The sequence below is a fragment of the Polyodon spathula genome, chromosome 3 (assembly GCF_017654505.1).
Source record: "Polyodon spathula isolate WHYD16114869_AA chromosome 3, ASM1765450v1, whole genome shotgun sequence".
NCBI lineage: Eukaryota > Metazoa > Chordata > Actinopteri > Acipenseriformes > Polyodontidae > Polyodon > Polyodon spathula.
Window position 1 is genome coordinate 79,447,652 of NC_054536.1, and position 19,958 is coordinate 79,467,609.

General features: G+C 41.3%; 1 protein-coding gene across 2 annotated transcripts in view; it reads left to right on the forward strand.

The window, feature by feature from the left end:
• LOC121313453 (chromodomain-helicase-DNA-binding protein 7-like) overlaps nt 1-18,866 on the forward strand; it is a 67,499-nt gene extending 48,633 nt beyond the window's left edge. The window contains exons 25-38 of one of the 2 annotated variants that reach the window (XM_041245986.1): nt 1,580-1,683; nt 3,163-3,292; nt 3,385-3,457; nt 3,608-3,665; nt 5,614-5,839; nt 6,111-6,319; nt 6,644-7,339; nt 7,463-7,620; nt 8,525-8,752; nt 8,954-9,397; nt 15,832-16,059; nt 16,213-16,353; nt 16,509-16,613; nt 16,951-18,866. In XM_041245986.1, the coding sequence (XP_041101920.1) occupies nt 1,580-1,683; nt 3,163-3,292; nt 3,385-3,457; nt 3,608-3,665; nt 5,614-5,839; nt 6,111-6,319; nt 6,644-7,339; nt 7,463-7,620; nt 8,525-8,752; nt 8,954-9,397; nt 15,832-16,059; nt 16,213-16,353; nt 16,509-16,613; nt 16,951-17,925 (3,775 nt within the window). In that variant the 3' untranslated portion in view covers nt 17,926-18,866. Of the gene's footprint in view, nt 1-1,579; nt 1,684-3,162; nt 3,293-3,384; nt 3,458-3,607; nt 3,666-5,613; nt 5,840-6,110; nt 6,320-6,643; nt 7,340-7,462; nt 7,621-8,524; nt 8,753-8,953; nt 9,398-13,510; nt 13,691-15,831; nt 16,060-16,212; nt 16,354-16,508; nt 16,614-16,950 lie in introns of those variants that run through there. The other variant, XM_041245988.1, reaches the window with a different exon arrangement.
• Nucleotides 18,867-19,958: the final 1,092 nt, after the last annotated feature.

The window sequence follows — 19,958 nt, forward strand, 5'->3', positions numbered from 1 at the left end:
AAAAAAGCATGGCTTTGTTTCATTAGATGACTGGACATTTTCATTTTGTACACAAATTTATAATTTTATAATCCTGTGTAAAAAATAAAAAAAACTTAAGCTTTATATACGCATACATACACACAGTTGCAGACAAAAGTAATGGCACCCTATGCTTATTATACCATTATTCAAGATAACAGACTAACATTTAGTAACCACTTTTTAATAAAACAAAGCAAAATATTTAAAAGTAATTAACAAATCTCTTTATTAAAAAAATATTTCATTAAGTATTTGTTCATGACAAAAGTATTTGCACCGCTGCTTTAGTATTTCATGAGTCCTCCTTTTTGCTTTTATTGCAGCTTTCAGACATTTTGTAATTAACCAGAATGTTACATCTTGGTGAAATCTGTCAGGTTGTAGTTTGCTTTGATACATGGCTGCATTCATTTAATCTTTAATCACATTGTCCCCAGTCCCTGAACTGCTAAAACACCCCCATATCATGATCAAACCACCTCTGTGTTCAACTGTAGGTACAAGGTTTTCTTAGTTTGAAGGCTTTTCTTTTAAACAGTGTGGTCCATATTTGGGGGGACCATTAATCTCACTGGACCAGAGAATTTAGTTGAATGCTTCAGATTCCTGTCTCCATATTTCTTTGTGAATACTTTAAAATTGGTTTGCAGCAAGGTCTATGTACATGCAACTCTTCTGTGTTCAGGTGTCTTTCTACAGTTTAGTGCACTGTCATACCTGATGTTTTTTAAATCTTTCTTTTCACTCCCTTGGCTATTGATCTGTTGTTATTATTATTATTTTTTTAAGCTGTTCGATTCTCCTACCTGCTGTACTCGTAATTTGATAGTCTACTTTTTCTAGCATTTTCAGTTGAATTTGTTCTGTGGTGGTACTTGATAAATTTGCACTGATAGAAGATTTGGGTATTCCATATTTCTTCTGATACTGCACTGTAGCCATTTCCTATGCTGCGGTTTGTTATAGATACTTGACCGTGAATCGGTATCCTTTGTCTTGACCATCATCTGCTCTTATTTTCTTATTTATTTACTAATTCAGCTTAATTACTGTGTAATGGTTTTTCAATCCTATGAATATATTTAATTGGTTATATTACATTTTTACAGACTTGATGTAAATGTGCCAATACTTTGTCCATTCATTATCTGCAACTGCTTAATCCTATAGAGGGTCGTGATAAGCTGGAGCCTAACCCAGCAGACATAGGGTGCAAGGCGGGACTACACCCTGGATGGGATGCCAGTCCATTACAGGGCCCAGTACTTTGTCAAGAATACATTTTTAAATTGCTTTTTTGTTTATTAGGTTGTTTTGTAAACTTAGAAATTGGGTATTTTGATCTGTCATATTGGTGGCTAAATGTTCACTAAGTACTTGTATTTTAAATGCTTTCTTGAATTCTTCTTGTGTAGGGTGCCAATACTTTTGTCTGCAACCTGTGTTATGTATAATAAAGGCATTGCTAGTTTGTTTTATAATCGAGACACTAGAGATATGGGCAGCAAATGAAGTGATCTGTCTTTTTGATTGTTGTTATTGATTTTGGCTTCAGTGAAATAGACATTTGGATTCCTCAGCCGTTCCATGCTGAACTGCCTGCTGATTGGTGGGATAAAGAAGCGGATAAATCTCTCCTCATTGGAGTCTTTAAGCATGGTAAGTGAAAACTATTTTATATTCAAGGTATATGTTTTGTTTAGAATAATATATATATATTATATATATATATATATATATATATAATATATATATATATATATATATACCTTATTATATATATATCACACCTGTGGATTTTTAGTGTAAGATTTTCAGTTAAACTAGATATGCAATAGTCAATGATCCAAAATATTGTGTTCACCAAAGGTTTTTACCAAAAAAAAGTGTTTTGGTCGCATATTTGTCAGAAGTCTTTGCTCATGCTCTCCTGCTTCTAGCCTTTGTGCACTTGCTACCTTTCTTGCCAACTTGTGTTGGAGTGGATAGTAGTTTTAACCTCTGCTATTAATCTGTACAAGTGCCTCGTGGGCTTTCTTCCAAGCACTATTTCACAAAATGTCAGCACTGAGACCTCCCCATTCCCCGGAGTGGGAAGCTGCCTTGTTAACTTTGAAGGGCTGCGATGTGTAGCAGCCATGATATATACAGCAAGCCGCTCCTAATCATAATCCCATTTCACTGGAGGTCATGGAGGAATTCTCAGCGGCACGGCCCGACTACAGGAAAGAGTGATAGCTTATAAACCCTTTCATGATTACAGTTTGGCTTCAGGCTCAACAGCGGTTATAAACAATGTGTCACAGTATAAATCCTAATTGAAATGTGATGTTCTGGGGGGGAGAGGGGGGAATTGAGGGCCTGACTGCTCATGGGCGCAGCTGAAGTGGGTCCAGTCTGGCAATCATTTTCCTGCAGTGCGCTGTTGCGATCTGCCATTTTAAATCTGTTCTACTTGGCCAGTTCAGAATTTTTATTTATTTTTTTTAAAAAGAATGTCGACTGTATTGATCAGTGTTGGAGGGGTTACAAATCATGCAGTAAAATGTGTTATATTTTGAATAAAAACATTGGTCTTGGCTTTTGAAAGGAATGTTTGTTTTGAGAATATTTATAGGCTAAACTGATTTTGGAATACAGTACCATCATATAAGTAATTTAAGAAATCTTTGCAGTCCCATGGATGACCTTTTAAAATCTCCTATACTTCACAGCTCATCTATTTTAAGCTCTGTTTACACTTTTCGTCCCTTCAAGTGAGCAGTCAAGGTTGTGCTCTCAGCTATTGAGGTTTATGGAACAGCCAATGGCTGACCTGAATGACAGCATCTGGTTTAATTGTAAATGTTGCTACGATTGTAAGATGTCAGAGTAAATGTAAAGTGATGTAGACATAATCCCCTAAGGCTTTTTGTCCAAAAATACGTTTGTCACCAATCATATGCAACATATAAGTTAACAACAAAGGGGTGAAAAAAAGAAGTTTCTTTCCATAATCACAACCTTCAATCATTTATATCATTGCAGGTAGAGGATTTGTAGTATACAAATATTTACATGTGCTTTTATTTATTTGTTACAATATACAATGATTTACAAAGTGCAGTCAGTGATTTTCTCCTTTTTGCTCTTTGCCAGGGTATGAAAAGTACAACTCTATGCGGGCCGACCCAGCGCTCTCTTTTTTGGAGAGAGTTGGGATGCCTGATGCCAAGGCAATCGCTGCAGAACAGAGAGGAGCCGACATGATGGCCGATGGTGCTGATGGGTAAGCAAGTGCCACAATGCACTCATTCATTGAATTCTGTTTGCAAGCTTTGTCTGTTCAGTGTGTAATTTTGTGGTTTTAAAAATGATTAGGGGAGACTTTGACCGAGAAGACGAGGATCCAGAGTACAAGCCAGCCAGAATGCCCTTTAAGGATGAACTGGATGTAAGTGTAGCAAATTCTGAAACTACATATGAAAAACTCGTCGTCCCTGTCCCCCCCCCCCCCCCCCCCCCGTCTGTCCGTCTCCGTCACCCCAAGCACCATATGGGAGCTTCTATTCATCCATGTTTCTTTGTTTTTGTTTTTTTGTAGGAGTTTGCAAATTCTCCTTTGGATGATAAAGAGGAAAGCATGGATGCTGAAAATGCAGGTGAGTGTGGGGGAAATAACATTGATGTGTGTCATGGTGAGCAATTATTCAAAGCCTGTTGACAGCTGAATAATCCAGGAAGTTTCGGAGGAAGTTCATTTCTATCTTGAACTATCAATCTCAAAGTAAGTCAAGTAAATGCAGGTTTGGCTGATTTTTAAATACTTTATTTAAATTGGTGGTTTTAATTTATTTTTATTACCTATTTTGTAGTTTCTCAAGGAAGATGAGGGTGTTTTTTAAAAGCCTTTTTTATTAACACACAAACATATTAAACTCTTACTTCTGTGAACTAGTGTGCACTTAAGTTTATATTAAGGCCAAATTTAAATTTAAGGACTTATAGTTCTTAAGTTAAAGTGAACACACGTTGTCTAGTTTTGTAGGTTACGGCAGTCTACTAAGGATCATCCAGTAACCTATTTACTTAAACAGAAAATAAATTCATTTTAGAAATTATTTTAACAAATATAATGCTTCATGATAGTGCACCTGAGATTTATTTAATGAAATGCTTTCAATTGATCTTTTATCATTATATTTGTATTATGTCTGAAATTGGTTGTACCTGTCAGAGATGTTAGTAAAAAGGACTTATAAATATCTATATTGGGCATCGGTTAGTAGATACTAATTTTCTCTGCGAGTAACAGCCTCTCTGATAATGTACCATAGTTACTTTAAAATTATGCACTACATTCCAACTTATTTTTGTGTTCTAAAATTAATATAATTACAAGTTTTAATTGGTACCTCCCAGTTTCAGGTGATATCTGACTGACTAAAATGTTTTTTTTAAAGGGGAGAATATTTGGAAATCCCCTTAAACTGCTGGCAGCCTCAACCACACCAACCACCTCAGATTTAACAAACCATATATATTACAAGTAATAAATTGGTGAATAACATTGAAAACTTAACAGACTGGTAAAGGATGTATCGTTCGGGGTGTAAAAAGCAAGACTCCGCTATAGGGAATTTTCACTCTTGCACACATTAAAATGTGGTTAACATGATGCAAGAATGATGTAATAATGGCTGCGATGAAACTCCAGAAAGGCAAACATAGTTCACATTTAGAGGATGCCACAATGATAAATTTAATAAGCTCTATGTGTTAATCTAAGGCTTTATTGGTCATTTTGGTTTGGTAAGTAACTGTTCGCAAACCCCACTTGCAACATCTTCCGAATATTACACTTGCAGTATTTGGCGTTAGAGCTAAGACACAATATCTTCCATAATTTGAAAAATCTAAAAATATATATTAAATAAAAAATCTGATTATTTAAGTAAAAGAAACTGTTAATCCTGAGAACTGTATTTTGCTAATTGTGAGCAACAGAAAATCGTAATTATTTTTCATCCAGGAAACTTACTTGCCAAGTACAGCAGTACAGTGTAGTTCACAAAATACAAAGTCTATTGAGAGAGAGAGAGAGAGAGAGAGAGAGAAAAAATACTAACCAGGATGCCATGAGGTCAGTACATAAACTGCATATCTTTTACAGATTAAACAAGCACTTAGAACAGTCTAATGGCAGCATTAAGTAAACAACTGGTGTTCCTGTATTTAACTTGGTTGGTTGTTTGGGAGTATTCATTTTAATGTTCTGTGTGGTGGTTCCTAACAAACCCAAAGATTGCTTACCCGATTTCTATTGTATCCCCAGGCAATTCAGTGAGGCAATTGTCAACTTTGGGGGATTTGTAATAAATGCTAGGGTGGTACTTCCCTTGGATAATATCTGTCAATACTATTAAGTCAGCAGTTCCAATGTGCATTGAACAAAGGGTACCTCTTACTGAGGTGATAATACTATAGCTTTACTGGTAGCATTGTTTTAAATTAATATGAAAAGATTAAACTAATGGTCTGCAAGGACAATGATACAGGGGACCTTATTGGGGAGTCTCTTACTAATTTTTGGAAATGTATTTTGAATAGGAAAATCAGGTGAAAATGCTGAATTTGGTAAATTGTACTGGCCCAGTGCTTCAGCCCTGACAACTAGACTGAGACGCCTCATCACAGCTTATCAGCGGAGCTACAAGAGGGAGCAGATGAGACAGGAAGCCATGACTAAGACTGACCGGCGGAGACGTCGCCCCAGGGAGGAAGTGAGAGCCTTGGAAGCGGAGAGAGAAGCCATTATAACAGAGAGGCGTCAAAAGTAAGAAACCCTCCATTGTGGGAGAAAGTCTGTAAGTTCAGTCCTGAAATTCTGTGGGAGTGTGTTTCATTATTTAACATTCTGTTGCAAAGTACTAGGGCATAGTTAAGAGGACAACCCCCCCCCCCCCCCCCCAGTATTACAATGTTGACTTTTTTTACATTTGTTTACTAAGCTTGTGTTTGATAAATTATGCAAAAACTACATGTGGCTAGATGTTGACTGTTTCCAGTGAGCACCATTTGTAACTCCTTTTATTTCTTTATTTCAGGTGGACCAGGAGAGAGGAAGCGGATTTCTATCGTGTGGTGTCAACATTTGGTGTTATGTATGATGCCAACAAGCAGCAGTTTGACTGGAACCAGTTCCGAGCCTTTGCTCGACTGGATAAGAAGACCGATGACAGTTTGGAGAAGTACTTCTACTCCTTTGTGGCTATGTGCAGAAGGGTGTGTCGTATGGCCCTGAAATCGGATGAAGGCAAGTTTCGTGGACTGTAAATGTTACACATCACCCCCACTGCTTTTTCTTTTTAAATATTTGCCATTAAACAAAGTTACATTTTTAGAATTGATCTGCATTCTTTGTTAAATGTAAACAACTGAAGATGCATTATGAAAAAAATTGAAAGGAGACTGTATCAACTGATTAATTTAACTAGGTGAATTATTACATTAGTCTGTTTTCATAAAGCTTATGCAGGTGGGTGGGGGGTTAATATGTCAATTTCTGAAAAACTAATGCTGACCAGTGAAATATTAAAGTATTTAAAGTATGCTTTTTGTCTTTCGCCTCATTTTGTAGAGCCACCAGATCCCACAATTATCATTGAGCCTATCACAGAGGAGCGTGCCTCCAGGACTCTGTACCGCATTGAGCTCATGAGAAAGATCCGAGAGCAGGTCCTTCCCCACCCGGAGCTGGAAGAGCGTCTCAAGTTGTGCCAGGTCAGCCTCGACCTTCCCGAGTGGTGGGAGAGTGGCCGCCACGACAAGGACTTGCTGATTGGTGCCTGCAAGCATGGAGTAAGCAGAACAGACTACCATATCCTGAATGACCCTGAGCTTTCCTTCCTGGAGGCCCACAAAAACTTTGCTCAGAACAAAAGCAGTAGCCAGTTTAGCGGCACTCCCCTACTCAGCCAGACCCCTTTGCTGGCTCCATCTACACCAGTTTCCCAGAGCAAAAAAGATGACCAGACCATAAAGCCAGAGGGGGCTGAGGTGCTGGAACTGGATGAGAACAAAACTGAAGTAGGATTTCCAAAGGCAAAGGAGGAAGAGGAGAAGGGAGGTGAAGAAAAAGCAAGTAATAGTGAGGGTGTGTTTGCTGAAGATTCAAAATCTGCTCCAGAGAGAATGACTTTTGAAACAGAGACCACCCCGGAGGGCCCAGAAGTACTTGCAGAGTTGGGGCCAAAATCGATCTCTGAGAAGGGCTCTGAGGAAGATGAGGATAAGATGGATGATGATAAATCTGAGGAATCCTCCCAAGCTGAAGGTATTTCAAATGACTTGGTTTCAATATTGGATGAAACAAAAGCCCTGTCCCTTTTTCCTGCCAAAATAGTGGGTTATGGGAATTGTACTGGTTTTGATATTTAAGTTATGGTTTCTTTTGCAGCTGGTGTGGCTTCCCAGGGTAAGAACTTTGATGAAGAGAGCAATGCATCCCTTAGCACAGCTCGCGATGAGACTCGAGATGGTTTCTACGCAGAGGATGGGGAAACTTCAATGGCTCAAATTCAAGAAAGATCTTACTCCTTTTCCTTCTGGCCTAAGGTTAGTACTGTATTCACTGTTTTGGACCCACAAACTGGAAAGCAACCGTATCACCTATGAAATAGAATCTTAAACTTGCACATATTTGTGTAATGTAACTTTACCTGGAATGGGTTTCCCCATTAAATAATGCAAATTTTTGTAGAACATGCTATACACACATTTTATCTTGATTTGCTTGTAATTTATTTTTCTTTTGAGTACAGACTAAACAACTAAAGGAGTTGCAAATAGAACATTTATCTTGGGATTTGAAAATGCATGAGTGTACTATTGTTGCACTACTGGGTGTGTGAGGAAATTGTTCATTAGGGATCCCCTTGGTGGAGGCCATTTTTAGACTGTTAGACAATGCAGGAAGTCAGCAGTGCAGCTACAGTAAGTGCAATGACCAAGTTAAGTTTCAGCAGCAAGTGTAACTGAATATATTGTCCAAAATATTTTTCAAATACTAGTGCAAAATTGATTACTCTAGTGCTTTTGGACAAAGTAGCCTTAAAGGCCATGTACATAAATACTTCTAATTTACTCACTGGCTGTAATCTGAAGGCTTTAGACGGAAGTGTTTTAACCTAGTTATGTTATAATGCTCAGTAGTCTGTGCAGTGACGCAAGACTGGAAACCAAGAGCACCATGTTTTTTGTTTTTTTTAAATGCCCCAGTACAGTCATTGACCTGGGGGTAAGTCACATTACCTCTTACTAAGCCATAACATTGGGTTTAGTGGGACCCCCTTGTGAAAGATGGTTTCCCAGTTGTGCTTTCCAGAGGAAATGATATCTTGGAACAAGACAGATTTGCATTTTGGTGAAATATTCCCGGCACTCATTTATCAACCATCGGGAGATGTTCCACTGCTCATTACTGAAAATGATTTCTAATTTTTCCTCCTCTGCTGTACAGGACCGGGTAATGATCAATCGGTTGGATAATGTCTGTGAGACAGTGGTGAAGGGGAAGTGGCCTGTTAACAGGCGTCAGCTGTTTGACTTCCCAGGCCTGCTCCCTGGCTACACTCCCTTGGCTGTGGACAGCCCTTTGCAGAGGAGGAGCTTTGCTGAGCTCTCCATGGTGGGCCAGGCCAGTTACAGTGGCAGTGAGGACATTGCACAGTCTCCACAGATTTCAAAGGCAAGACTGAAATGCCCTGCTGTACAAAAATGTTACCAAACAAGGTTTTGAGCCGAGTATAGCAATGTTAATACTTGGTTTAATTTATTTTCAGAGTAATAATAGGAATACATTTACTTGCTTAATATTACGTTGTTGTTTAAATGAAATGATGCATTGTATAGTCAGGATTTGAATGATTTGTTGTTTTTATTAATTTAGCAGGAAGATGCACTGAGCATGCCAGTTCCCCGGCAGCGCAGGCGGCGAAGGAGGAAGATTGAAATCGAGGCCGAGCGGGCTGTCAAAAGGAGGAATCTGATGGAGATGGTGGCCCAGCTACGAGAGTCCCACGTGGCCTCAGACAGCCATGACAAAGCTGTGGACTTATCACAGGCATTCCGTGAGGCAACTGGTTCTACCTCAAATCTGTCTGCTGTTGCTTCCAAGTTTCTGTTGCCCAATGCCTCCACCCCTACTCCTGATGCCTTTAAAACTCAATTGGAGTTGCTGCAAGCCGGCTTTTCAGGCACACCCACCAGACACCTGATGAATGGCTCCATGCGGGACGGGGACCTACCAATGAAGAGGAGGAGAGGCCGGAGAAAAAATGTTGAGGGTCTTGATCTACTTTTCCTGGCCAACAAGAGGGCATCATTAAGTGCTGTAAGTATAGTAAACAAGGGCAAATGTATTGAATCCACACACATAGACGACAGAGCATTCCTGTGGAATGTGATGAGGCTAAATACGTGTGTGTGTGTTGGTATATATATATACATACATACACCCACACACACACACAATATAAAACCAAGTTTCCTATCTGTCAAAGACAGAAGTATTGGCACACTATGCTTATTATACCACAATTTAAGGTAACAGGTTAAGGACAAACATTTGGTAAACTTTAACCAGTTCCCTTTCAAGTACTAAATGTATTCCATTACACATGGGTTAACCTATTACACCCGATTCCACTGAACACTTCTACCAAAGCTGTGTCTACACCCGTGAAGTCAGCACGCCTGTCTCCACCCCCACAAGACGAGCTTTTTCAGCCTTTTCCACAACAGAGCTCAGCATGAGAGTGAAACATCGCTATCTCTGGCCAGCAGCAGTCAGGATAAGCCTGTTTTTATTTTTATTTCTGCTTGTTTTGTCCCTCTGGGATAAGTCGCTGAAGCAAAAAAATTGTTTTGTGTGTTTTTTACCGCAAGTCTCTTCGCAGCCTTCTGCCTTGCAGCAGCAGTGGACTTGCCTGCCCTGCATTCGCAGATCGGTAACATGGTATTATTTACATTAATATCTCTTCTACCTTAACTCCCGTTTTGGAGTTTTATTAGTGTTTTTTTTTTTTTTTACCAAGCATATTGTAATTTTCAACTACATTGTTAAATATATTGCAGTTAATTGTTGTATTTGTGTTTTTCCCCTTTTATTCCAGGTACTGTGCGCACAGCTTACTGCTTATTGCTTACAAGCCTGTGCTCCTGGACAGGCACTGTTAGCTCTCAGGCTGCACAGACTAACTTGCGGGCTGTAGCCCAACAGTTAGTTTTGCTCTACTGTCCATGCCACATAGCGGGCAGCTTTGGCACAGTTTTGTGAAGGCTTGTCAATGGGAGAAAAACTGTAAGCAAGTGCTCTCAGGGTCTTGTCTTGCATTGCATCCCTGTGTTGCTGCCTTGGTCACATGCAGTATGCTTTTAGTCCTGCCAGTACCAGCCATGCATCTGTGTACCATACCGTGCTCCTTCACCAGGTTGGTCTGTGCTTTTTAGTGTACCGCACTACACTGTGCACTGTAGCATTGTACTGTGTTTTTTTCACCATGCTTGTTAGTATCCATGCGCATTACTACAGTCTTGCTGTATCAATGCCTGGCTTCCATGCTTGCACAACTTGCAAGAAGCCTATCCCGTCAGAGGATAAGCATAAGGAATGTGTGCGGTGTCTTGGTGCTGAGCATGTCCAGCAGGCTTTACAGAATCACTCCACGTGCGAGTTCTGTATACTGCTTTCCAGACAATCGGTCGAGCGCCGGAGCAAATGTTTTGCAGAACCTGCTCCCCCGATCTCCTCCGAGATGTTTTCCTCACCGTGGTGGCAGCAGGGAAACGACCGCACAGAAGCAGAAGCCCCCCATAAGAAGGCTAGCCGCTGCCATTCCCCCCTGAGTGATCCAGCTATTAGGCCCAAATGGATTGCATGTGGGAAGCCATCTGGCTCTGGGCTGAGATGTTAAAAGCACTGACGGAGGTGCGCCCGGGCCTGCCCGCCCCTGCTCCCCCTATGGTGCAAGCAGCTGTTGCAGCGCTAGAGTGTGGGCAGGATGACTTTTTTGTTCCTTGCTGTCTCGGACTCCCGAGGAGCTTGAGGAGGATGAGCCGCTAGCACCTCTCCCCTTCTCTGCAGAGCTCACAGCCTTATTGAAAAGAACCACCACAGCACTAGGTGTGCCGTGGCCTGAGGAGTCTGAACCCAAGCACTTCATTTTTGACAGCCCCTCTGCTGACCCCGCCCCCCAAAAGGAGCTCTGCCTCCTGTCCACCCGCAGTTTCTGCATGAGGTCCAAACAACTTGGACATCTGCAACAGCTCCGGCTGTCCCCAGGGCTGCTGACCTGTTATCGGTTACACGACACAGAAGGGTTGGGGCTTGGCCATTTTCTTCCTGTTGCAGCATCCTTTGCCTACCTGGTACAGGGCACACATCTGGTGGTTCCTTCCAAGGATGAGTCTTGCCCAAACAAGCAGTGCAAAGTCAGAGACAATGTTAAAAAGGTCTATGCAGCACAAGCTCTAGCTACCTGGCTGGGTAACTACACAAGGATCCTGGTGGCTAACGAGTCAACGCTAGTACGGAACTTGTCAGCGAATCACAGGGCTCCCCCGAGTTAAACCTGGTCACTGACCATCTGCTACAGCTTTGGCTCTCCCAGACACGAGTGCCTGATGGGGACAAGGCCTTTCTTTTGGATGCCCCTGTCACGCCGGGCCATACGTTTGGTCCAGCAGTGGATGACTTTTTGTTGAGCTCCCAAAAGGCGTGCAAATCCACCAAAGAGCTAGTTCGCTTGCTGCCCAGGAAGGCTCCTCAAGCCAGGAAGCAGGGCTCAGCTGCCCCAGACTCGGAGGGTTACAGTGCCTGCAGGTCGGGGGGCTCCCCACCAAAAGGGCGTGCACACATACAGGGGGCACCGCCGCCACCAACACCGCAGACCACCTTTTGTACAAGGAGCAACGGCGAACTCACGGGCGGCTCAACAGCAGCCCTAGGAGGTTGCTGCCACAGGTCCAGGGCCCTTTTATTCAAGGAGCCACCTGGATTACTGGTGATCAAGCACCACAGACAGCTGGGTGCTCAATACAATCCCGTCTCCATCTGTTAGCCAACAGAATCTTGTTGTGGGCTTACGAGCACCTGCTCTCCCTGCCAGGAGCAGAAAACCATGCCGCAGACCTCCTATCAAGGGGAGTTCCCTGCGGCTCATAGTGGAGGCTTCACCCATAGATGATGAGCCCGATTTGGAACCGGCTTCGGGAGAGAAGAGGTTGATCTCTGTGCCTCCCTGGAATCCACCTATTGTCCCTTCTGGTTCTCCGTTCTGGGGATCGGAGATCTGTTAAGAGTCGACGCTCTCATACACAAGTTTTTGCAGGACCGCTTTGAGGGTAAGACCCCCTCAACTCACTAAGGTTTACTTGGCAGCCATCTCTGCTTGCCATGTTAAAATTGGCTCTGCTTTCCCAGGGGCTCATTTTCTGGCTGGTCAGTTTCTAAAAGGAGCAGGGCAGCTTCAGCCTCCTTTGCAGAACAAAGTGTCTCATTGGCTGTTAAATGTGGTGCTGCATGCACTCGCGAAACCACCCTTTGAACCTCTGCATTCTGCAGGGCTTAAATACCTGTCTTTTGAAGGCAGCATTTTTACTCGCTATTACATCTGCTAGACATGTTGGTGAGATGCAAGCTTTTTCAGTGGCAGGACTAAGGTCACGCTCCGTACAAATGCAGCTCTTCTTCCTAAATGTTTAGCTAAGAACCAAGGTCAAGCAATATCAAAACAGAGGCTGCCCAATTGGATAGTTGAGACAGTTAAGATTGCTTATGAGCAAGCTAACTTGCCTCCTCCAGAGAAGGTAACTGGTCATTCCACCAGGGGTCTTGCTACCTCCTGGGCATTTTTTCAGGGTGCATCGGTCTCTGACATCTGCCATGCACTGGTGTGGGCCACTCCTCACACCTTCACAAGGTTCTACAGGCTTAATGTCCTGGATCCTTATAACCCTGCTTTTGGAGTGCTGACAGCGGCGTCTCAGCTGCATTAAGAAGCACATTCATGAGGTGATTATGCATTCTGTAGACATTACTGTGTCTTATCAGTATGGCAAGCCATCGGTCTTGCAAAATTGCCTGTTCTGCAGATCATGTCCTTGCGATGGCCTTAGGTATACGTGCCCATATGTAAAGGAAAACATTTCATACTTGAAAGGGAACATAAGGCTATTATCATAACCCTGGTTCCCTGAAATAAATGTATCCATTACAATTCTTTGGTCGCTGCGTACATTCTATGTAGTAGGCTGAAGAAAGTTTTATCTGGAAAAGGCTGAAAAAGAAATGGCGCTGGGCGCCGTTTTGCACATAGCTTGTCTCCTGTGGGGGTGAAGACAGGCATGCTGACGTCGCGGGTGTAGACCTGTTCTGTCTTGCGTATTTATTTCCTTCAGCTCAGATTGGATACAGTTTTTTTTTTTTTTTTTTTTTTTTTTTCAGATCATTCCAGAACAGAATTCCATTATCTTTGTTTTCTTTAAGAATTCTGTTAGTCCTGTACCTTTTCAGAGGAATGCCTTTCTCCCCTACACGCACAAGAAGTGAAACTGGCTGAACACAGATTCTGTGAATTAACATAATTACAAAACGTACTACAAAAGAAAGATGCTCCAAACGTTAAAATGGTGATTTAAAATGTCACTGTTTCCTAGTAAATGTCTTTTAGAACTTTATAAGAGTCAGCCATAAATGGATAAAAAGATCTATAAAGTTCATGGATTGATTGGTTGGAAAATGCTTGTGTAACATTTTGTCTCCTTTCAATGATCTCGTTACTACGGAACCCCTAAAGGGACATGGTGTAAGTTAAAATGGGAGGCTACTCTTACTATCTGGGATTACTGTGCTGCACATACATCAGATGTATTTTCCAGCATATCAAACACCTGCTTGTTTCCTTCAGGAACAAAACCGAAATAAAAAAAACAAATGCTGAAATGGTTATATATCACCTAAAAAGGGGAGGTATTGATTTTTAAAAACTTGTATTTACAAGATGAGAGACTCAGCTTTTACATTAATCTTCAATGTGTGTTTTCAGTACCAGTTCTTGATAATGGGAAAAGCGTCTTCTAATAATCCTGAAATATGATTTCTCTTAGTTTTAAGGACACTAATTGCTGTAGGGCAGAATTTAAGTGGTGCATTATCAGTCTACTAACCTAAGCCTAGTATGGATCATCTCTTTAGACAGGTACAACCAATTTCAGACAATAAGTGTAAGACTAATTGAAAGCATTTTCTTAATATATGCAAAGCTACATGAATAAATCTCACATTGACCTGTGGCATTTTTTTATAAAATAATTTGTAAAACTAAATATCAGACTTTATTTTTTGTATAAATAAATATACAGCAGACGGGGGGGTAACATACAAAACTGGACAACGTGTATTCACTTTTTAATTACTTGATAAGAGAACTAAGTGTTTAATTTAAATTAGGCCTTTATAAACGTCGGTGCACATTTTAGTTTATGGACAGTAAGAGTAAGGTGGGTGTGTTTTAATAAGGTTTTTTAAAACATGCTTTTCATGTCTTCCTTGAGCAAATACATAAAAGGTAGTGGAAGAAAATTATTTAAATCAGTGATTGTAAAGAAAAAAAAATTAACTGCCAAAAATCTGCCAAACCTGTACTTGACACCTAGTTATTAAAGCAGTACAAATACATGAATATAATAAGGCTTAAAAGCATTTGTTGGGAAATTAGGAAGTACTTGTAGGAGGAGCAATAAGGGGTTGGGCAAGAATGTATCACAAATTAAGGAAATGTGTCTCGGTCATCTCCTCCTGGATGCACTTGGATCATCTTAAATTCAACCTCTCCAGACCAGACCCTCCTAATCTCTTCCTCCTTGAATCCACCCTCTCTCCCTCTTCACCCGTCAAAAACCTCGGTGTCACCCTCAACCCCTCCTGCACATCTAGTGGCACACTCCTGTCGCTGCTTCCTCGGCAACATATGCAGAATTTGCTCCTTTCTCACCAACTACACGCAGCTCTTAGTTCAGGCCCTGGTTCTGTCCTGCCTTGACGACTACTGCAACTGCCTCCTGGCCAGCCTCTGCTATCCATCTGCTCGAGCTAATCCAAAACTCCTCTGCCTTCTCTTCCCTTCCTCATTTCTCCCATGCTGTTCGCATCCAAGTCAAAACTCTTGTACTTGCCAATCACTGCCTCGACCTTTCTGCTCCCTCCTGTCTTCAGACTATTTTCTCCCTACACCCCCTCTCGCCTCCTCCACTACCGGCGGATTAGCTGTACCTCCCCTCCGCTTCCAGAGCCTGCTGCTTCTCCACCCTTGCCCCTCAGTGGTGGAACAACCTTCCCACGGATATCAGGACTGTTCAGTCCGACTACCTTCCAAGCACCTCCTCAAGACCTGTTCAGAGAACATCTATAAACCTCAACTGTCAACTATAATGGACCGTCACCCAATTGTACCAGTACTTGCATCATCTTGTACATGCACTAAACTGCTCCATATTTTGCCATATTGTACTATTGATCTGTAATGCGATACTTTGCAATGTTGTATTTTGTAACAACTGCAAGTCACTCTGGATAAGGGCGTCTGCTAAGAAATAAATAGATAAGAGGATTTAGGGGGAGTAAGGACCGGACAAAATGAGATTAGAAGAGTGCAGCAAGAGGGGCTTGATACAAAGAGGTCTTGAATGGTAGCACAAGGAGACGGGGCATTAGAGGGAGGTAAAGTAATACAAATAAACCAAGCAATTTTATTTCCTGTTTTGTAGGAGGATGTAGTAGTGACCAAAGCTTTTGAGGAAAGAGTGCAGACCCCACCACAACCACTGAGAAACATTCCATCCCCTGGCCAATTGGACCCAAATACTCATATACCAGTCATTAACTTGGAAGATGGGACCAGGCTGGTGGGAGAAGATGCTCCCCAAAACAAGGACTTGGTAGAATGGCTAAAGCAGCATCCCACTTACACTGTTGACATGCCGAGTTATTTACCAGTAAGTAAACTAAAAAGCATCTGCATTTCTAATGTTTAATTAAAACTGTTTGGATGGTGAACATCTGACCAAAAATCTATTCTGCTGCAGTTTAAAACTTTCCACTTGTGGTTTTTAAAGCCAACTTTATTTTAAACCTTTTGCCTATTCCAGAAGAATGAAGATCTACTTCTGTCTCCGTTTCAAAAGCCGAAGCAGAAGAGACATCGGTGTCGAAACCCCAATAAGATAGATATTAACACCCTGACTGGAGAGGAGAGGGTGCCTGTAGTAAACCGCAGGAATGGAAAAAAGGTATGTAGTGACTGGTCACCTGAAGTTTGGCTGTAGTTTAGAATTGTTGCCCTAAAAAGCCATGAACTACATATACCCTTACTCAGGGTAAATGAGTGATTTAATTTGAGATGCTGGGAGACTAACATTTTTGTTTGCTGCTTTTTTTTTTGTAGATGGGTGGAGCCATGGCACCTCCAATGAAGGACCTGCCAAGATGGCTTGAAGAAAATCCAGAATTTGTAATTGCTCCTGACTGGACAGATATCGTAAAGCAGTCGGTGTGTATACATAGGAGTAGATTCACAGATCCTTAACACTAATCTTGAGCTATCTTTCCTAAAGTGGTGTTAGGTAATCCAAGATAAGTGTTAATTGGGTTCAGTGAAACTAACAGTGTGCTGATGTTACCATGTTTGAATGTGCCAGTTACTCTTGTATGCTTTATTTTATGTTGTATTTGAAGTTCTCAAACATTTCCAATAATGTGGTGGCTTTTTTTGTTTGTTTGTTTTTTAAACAGATGCTTGTCTATAGAGTTATTCTTGAAAAGGAAGGTTCAGGATGATTTATCCACTATTGGCTGTACATTTTAAATGTGTTTTCTCCTTTTCACAGGGCTTCCTTCCAGAGTCCATGTTTGACCGCCTCCTTACTGGACCTGTGATGCGAGAGGAAGGAACAGGTCGCCGAGGAAGGCGGCCAAAGAGTGAAATTGCCAAGGCAGCAGCACATGCTGCTGCGGCTGCAGCTGCCACAGCCTCCTCTTCTGGCATCAACCCCCTGCTGATGAACAGTCTGTTTGCAGGGATGGACCTCACCAGTTTTCAGAACCTTCAAAACCTGCAGAACCTGCAGCTGGCTGGTCTCATGGGATTCCCACCTGGCCTGGCCACAGCCTCTGTGGGAGGGGCAGGTGATGCTAAGCATGCAGCTGCCATGCTCCCATTGATGCTACCTGGCATGGCAGGGCTACCCAACATGTTTGGACTGGGTGGTCTCTTCAACAACAACCTGGCTGCTGCAGCAGTAGCTGCTTCCAGCACTGCCTCCACTGCAGGGCAGGGGGAGACCGAGGACGGGACATCTAAGATTGAAGAGAAGAAGGATGAAGACCGTGAAGAATCTGAAAAATCACGTCAGGTCTCTAGTGAAACAAACAGCGACAGCTCTGCTAATGCAGCTAGTGTTGCTGCGGCAGCAGCCACCGCTGCAGCTGCTGCGATGTCCACCAACCCTCTAGCCTTTAACCCATTCCTGCTGTCCACCATGGCCCCTGGTCTCTTCTACCCCTCAATGTTTCTTCCCCCCAGCTTGGGAGGGCTCTCCCTCCATGGGTTCTCACAGGCCACACTGGCTGGACTGCAGAATGCTATGGGCGGCAGTGGTAGAAGCGAGGATAAAGAAACAGACACAGATGTCAATCATGGTACCAAGGAGGAAGATGGGGTAAATGCCCTGGAAGACAGTGACACTGATGAGAGCCAGAACAAAACTGTGGATTCCTCGGTGCTGGAGGATGAGCTGGGCCCCGGCGAGGAGCTGGATTCGTTTGACGGTGCAGAGGAGGTGGAAGAGGATGTAAACGATTAATAAAAAAAAAAAAAAAAAGCACCTGAGCTTCTCACTCCTGCTTCACTGTTTAAAGAAGTGTTTTAAACTTTGACAATTGGTTAGTCCTACTGTTTACATGCCAATTAAATGGCCAAACTTTTATATTTTGGCTTTTATTGGCATTTTTTTTTTAAAGCAAAAAACAAACAGAAAAGCTGTCTAACATGTGTAGCAAAACAAGAAGTCATGCTGCATAGATGTTAAAGTTGTTTTGTGGTCCTTAAGTATTGTGCAGTGCATTATTTGTCATCCTAGGAGAGTAATGAAATTTAAAATCTTTTAGGAAATGAAATGTCATAATGCTCTGTTTTTTTCCCCTTACCATTGGTATTATGTTGATGAGCAGCAATTTAATCCTGTGGTGTACAGTTTAACGGCATTATAGTAACTGCTGCTGAAAAGGAAAATGAAGATGTATATTTAACTTTTTTTTTTTTAACAATTTCTTTAAGATCAGGATGAAATTCATACATATCATGCCTGCAGACTCTGACATTGAGTTTCACACACTGACAATCTAAACAGTAGTGTGAAGGTCTCGACCTGGAGACGCAGCAGTAACCAAGGCAGCTGTTGAATGTTAGATTGTTCTCCAAATAACACACCTGAAGGGTGACCACAAGATAAAAACTACAGTCAATTTATCTCATGGTTAATGCACTGGTTTAAAAAAAAAAAAAAATAATCAGGTACATTTCTCCTAATGAAAGGACTTTGTTACTTTAGCCACAAAGCTAAACAGCATTACCTCAATTCTAACTAGCCTTGAAGTTTACAGACATGACTTAGTAAATGTTTTTTCTTTTTCTTTGTTGTGATGTTTTTTTGTTGCTATCATGTATGATAAGATGTAAATTGCTGTAAACTGTAGTAATGATGCTTTTAATAAAAGTGACTTGATATTCGTCTAGGAAACCAAATCAGAATGTATGGTCTTTATATAGGTTTCTTTTCTTAGAAACTCATTCAGCGATCTAGCCTCTTGTAGTGTTTTGTTAAAAGCATCTCCTGATCCCTCCCATGTATGTACGAGACGTGAAGAAAATAAAGGTTTCACACCACAGGCAGGGGAATAATCATTTTCATAAGAGCAATATATTACTGGTTATTCATATTGCTTTGAGCATCAGGCTAGTAAATGTTTTTTTTTTTTCTTTTCCTGTGTAATACTAAATACCTTAAGGAAATAGATTTCTTTTGTACTATAATGTTACTGAAAAAATAGTTTTTGAAATAGTTTTTTTTTGTTTTGTTTTTTTCTTCAGATATCCCAAAGTCTTGAACCATGCCATATGCTTGTAGTGTAAGCTTTTGGATTTCTTTAACAGAAGTGAAGTTTCTGCACTGAAGCCACTATTGATGCAATCTCTGTATGTAAAGATAATAAAGGGAAGTTTTGCATAACTCCCTGCCCACAAACGTTTTGCAGTACTTGAGTCTAGGAGCATTGGACACTCCTGCAGGTTTGTGAATCAGTATGTGGCTGCATGTGTGATGTAAATATGTAAAACAGGCTTACCTGCACACAGAATAAAGTGCTTGGAGAATAAACTTTTTTGGCTTTCATTTTTACTGTTCTTGTCCTGAACCTGTTTTTAAATGGATTTTGGAGACATCTTGTTTTGCAAAACTGTTTTGGGGTGTGTAATTCTAAAACTTTCCTTACTACAGTCCTAGGTATTTGAAATTGAACATCTTCTTTGTGCTATTTTAATTAGTTTGAATAATTTGTTTTGTAAAGCCTTGTTTTCTGCTGACCTAATTTTCTAATTACCACGTTTACTTAATATATGGCTAAGAGGTTTTCCTGAAGCAGACTTGCCAGCAAGATTTTGGTGATGACCAGTGGTGTCCGTACCTCTATGCTCCATACATCTCCAACAAAGCAAGGCATGGAAGTCACTTGAGTAAACAAAAACTTCCAAGGATTGTAGAAAACCTTCAATCCAAGAAAGGCAACGTGTACTTCATGTCTACTGTATAGTTCTTCATTTAAGCTTTCTTTGAAACAA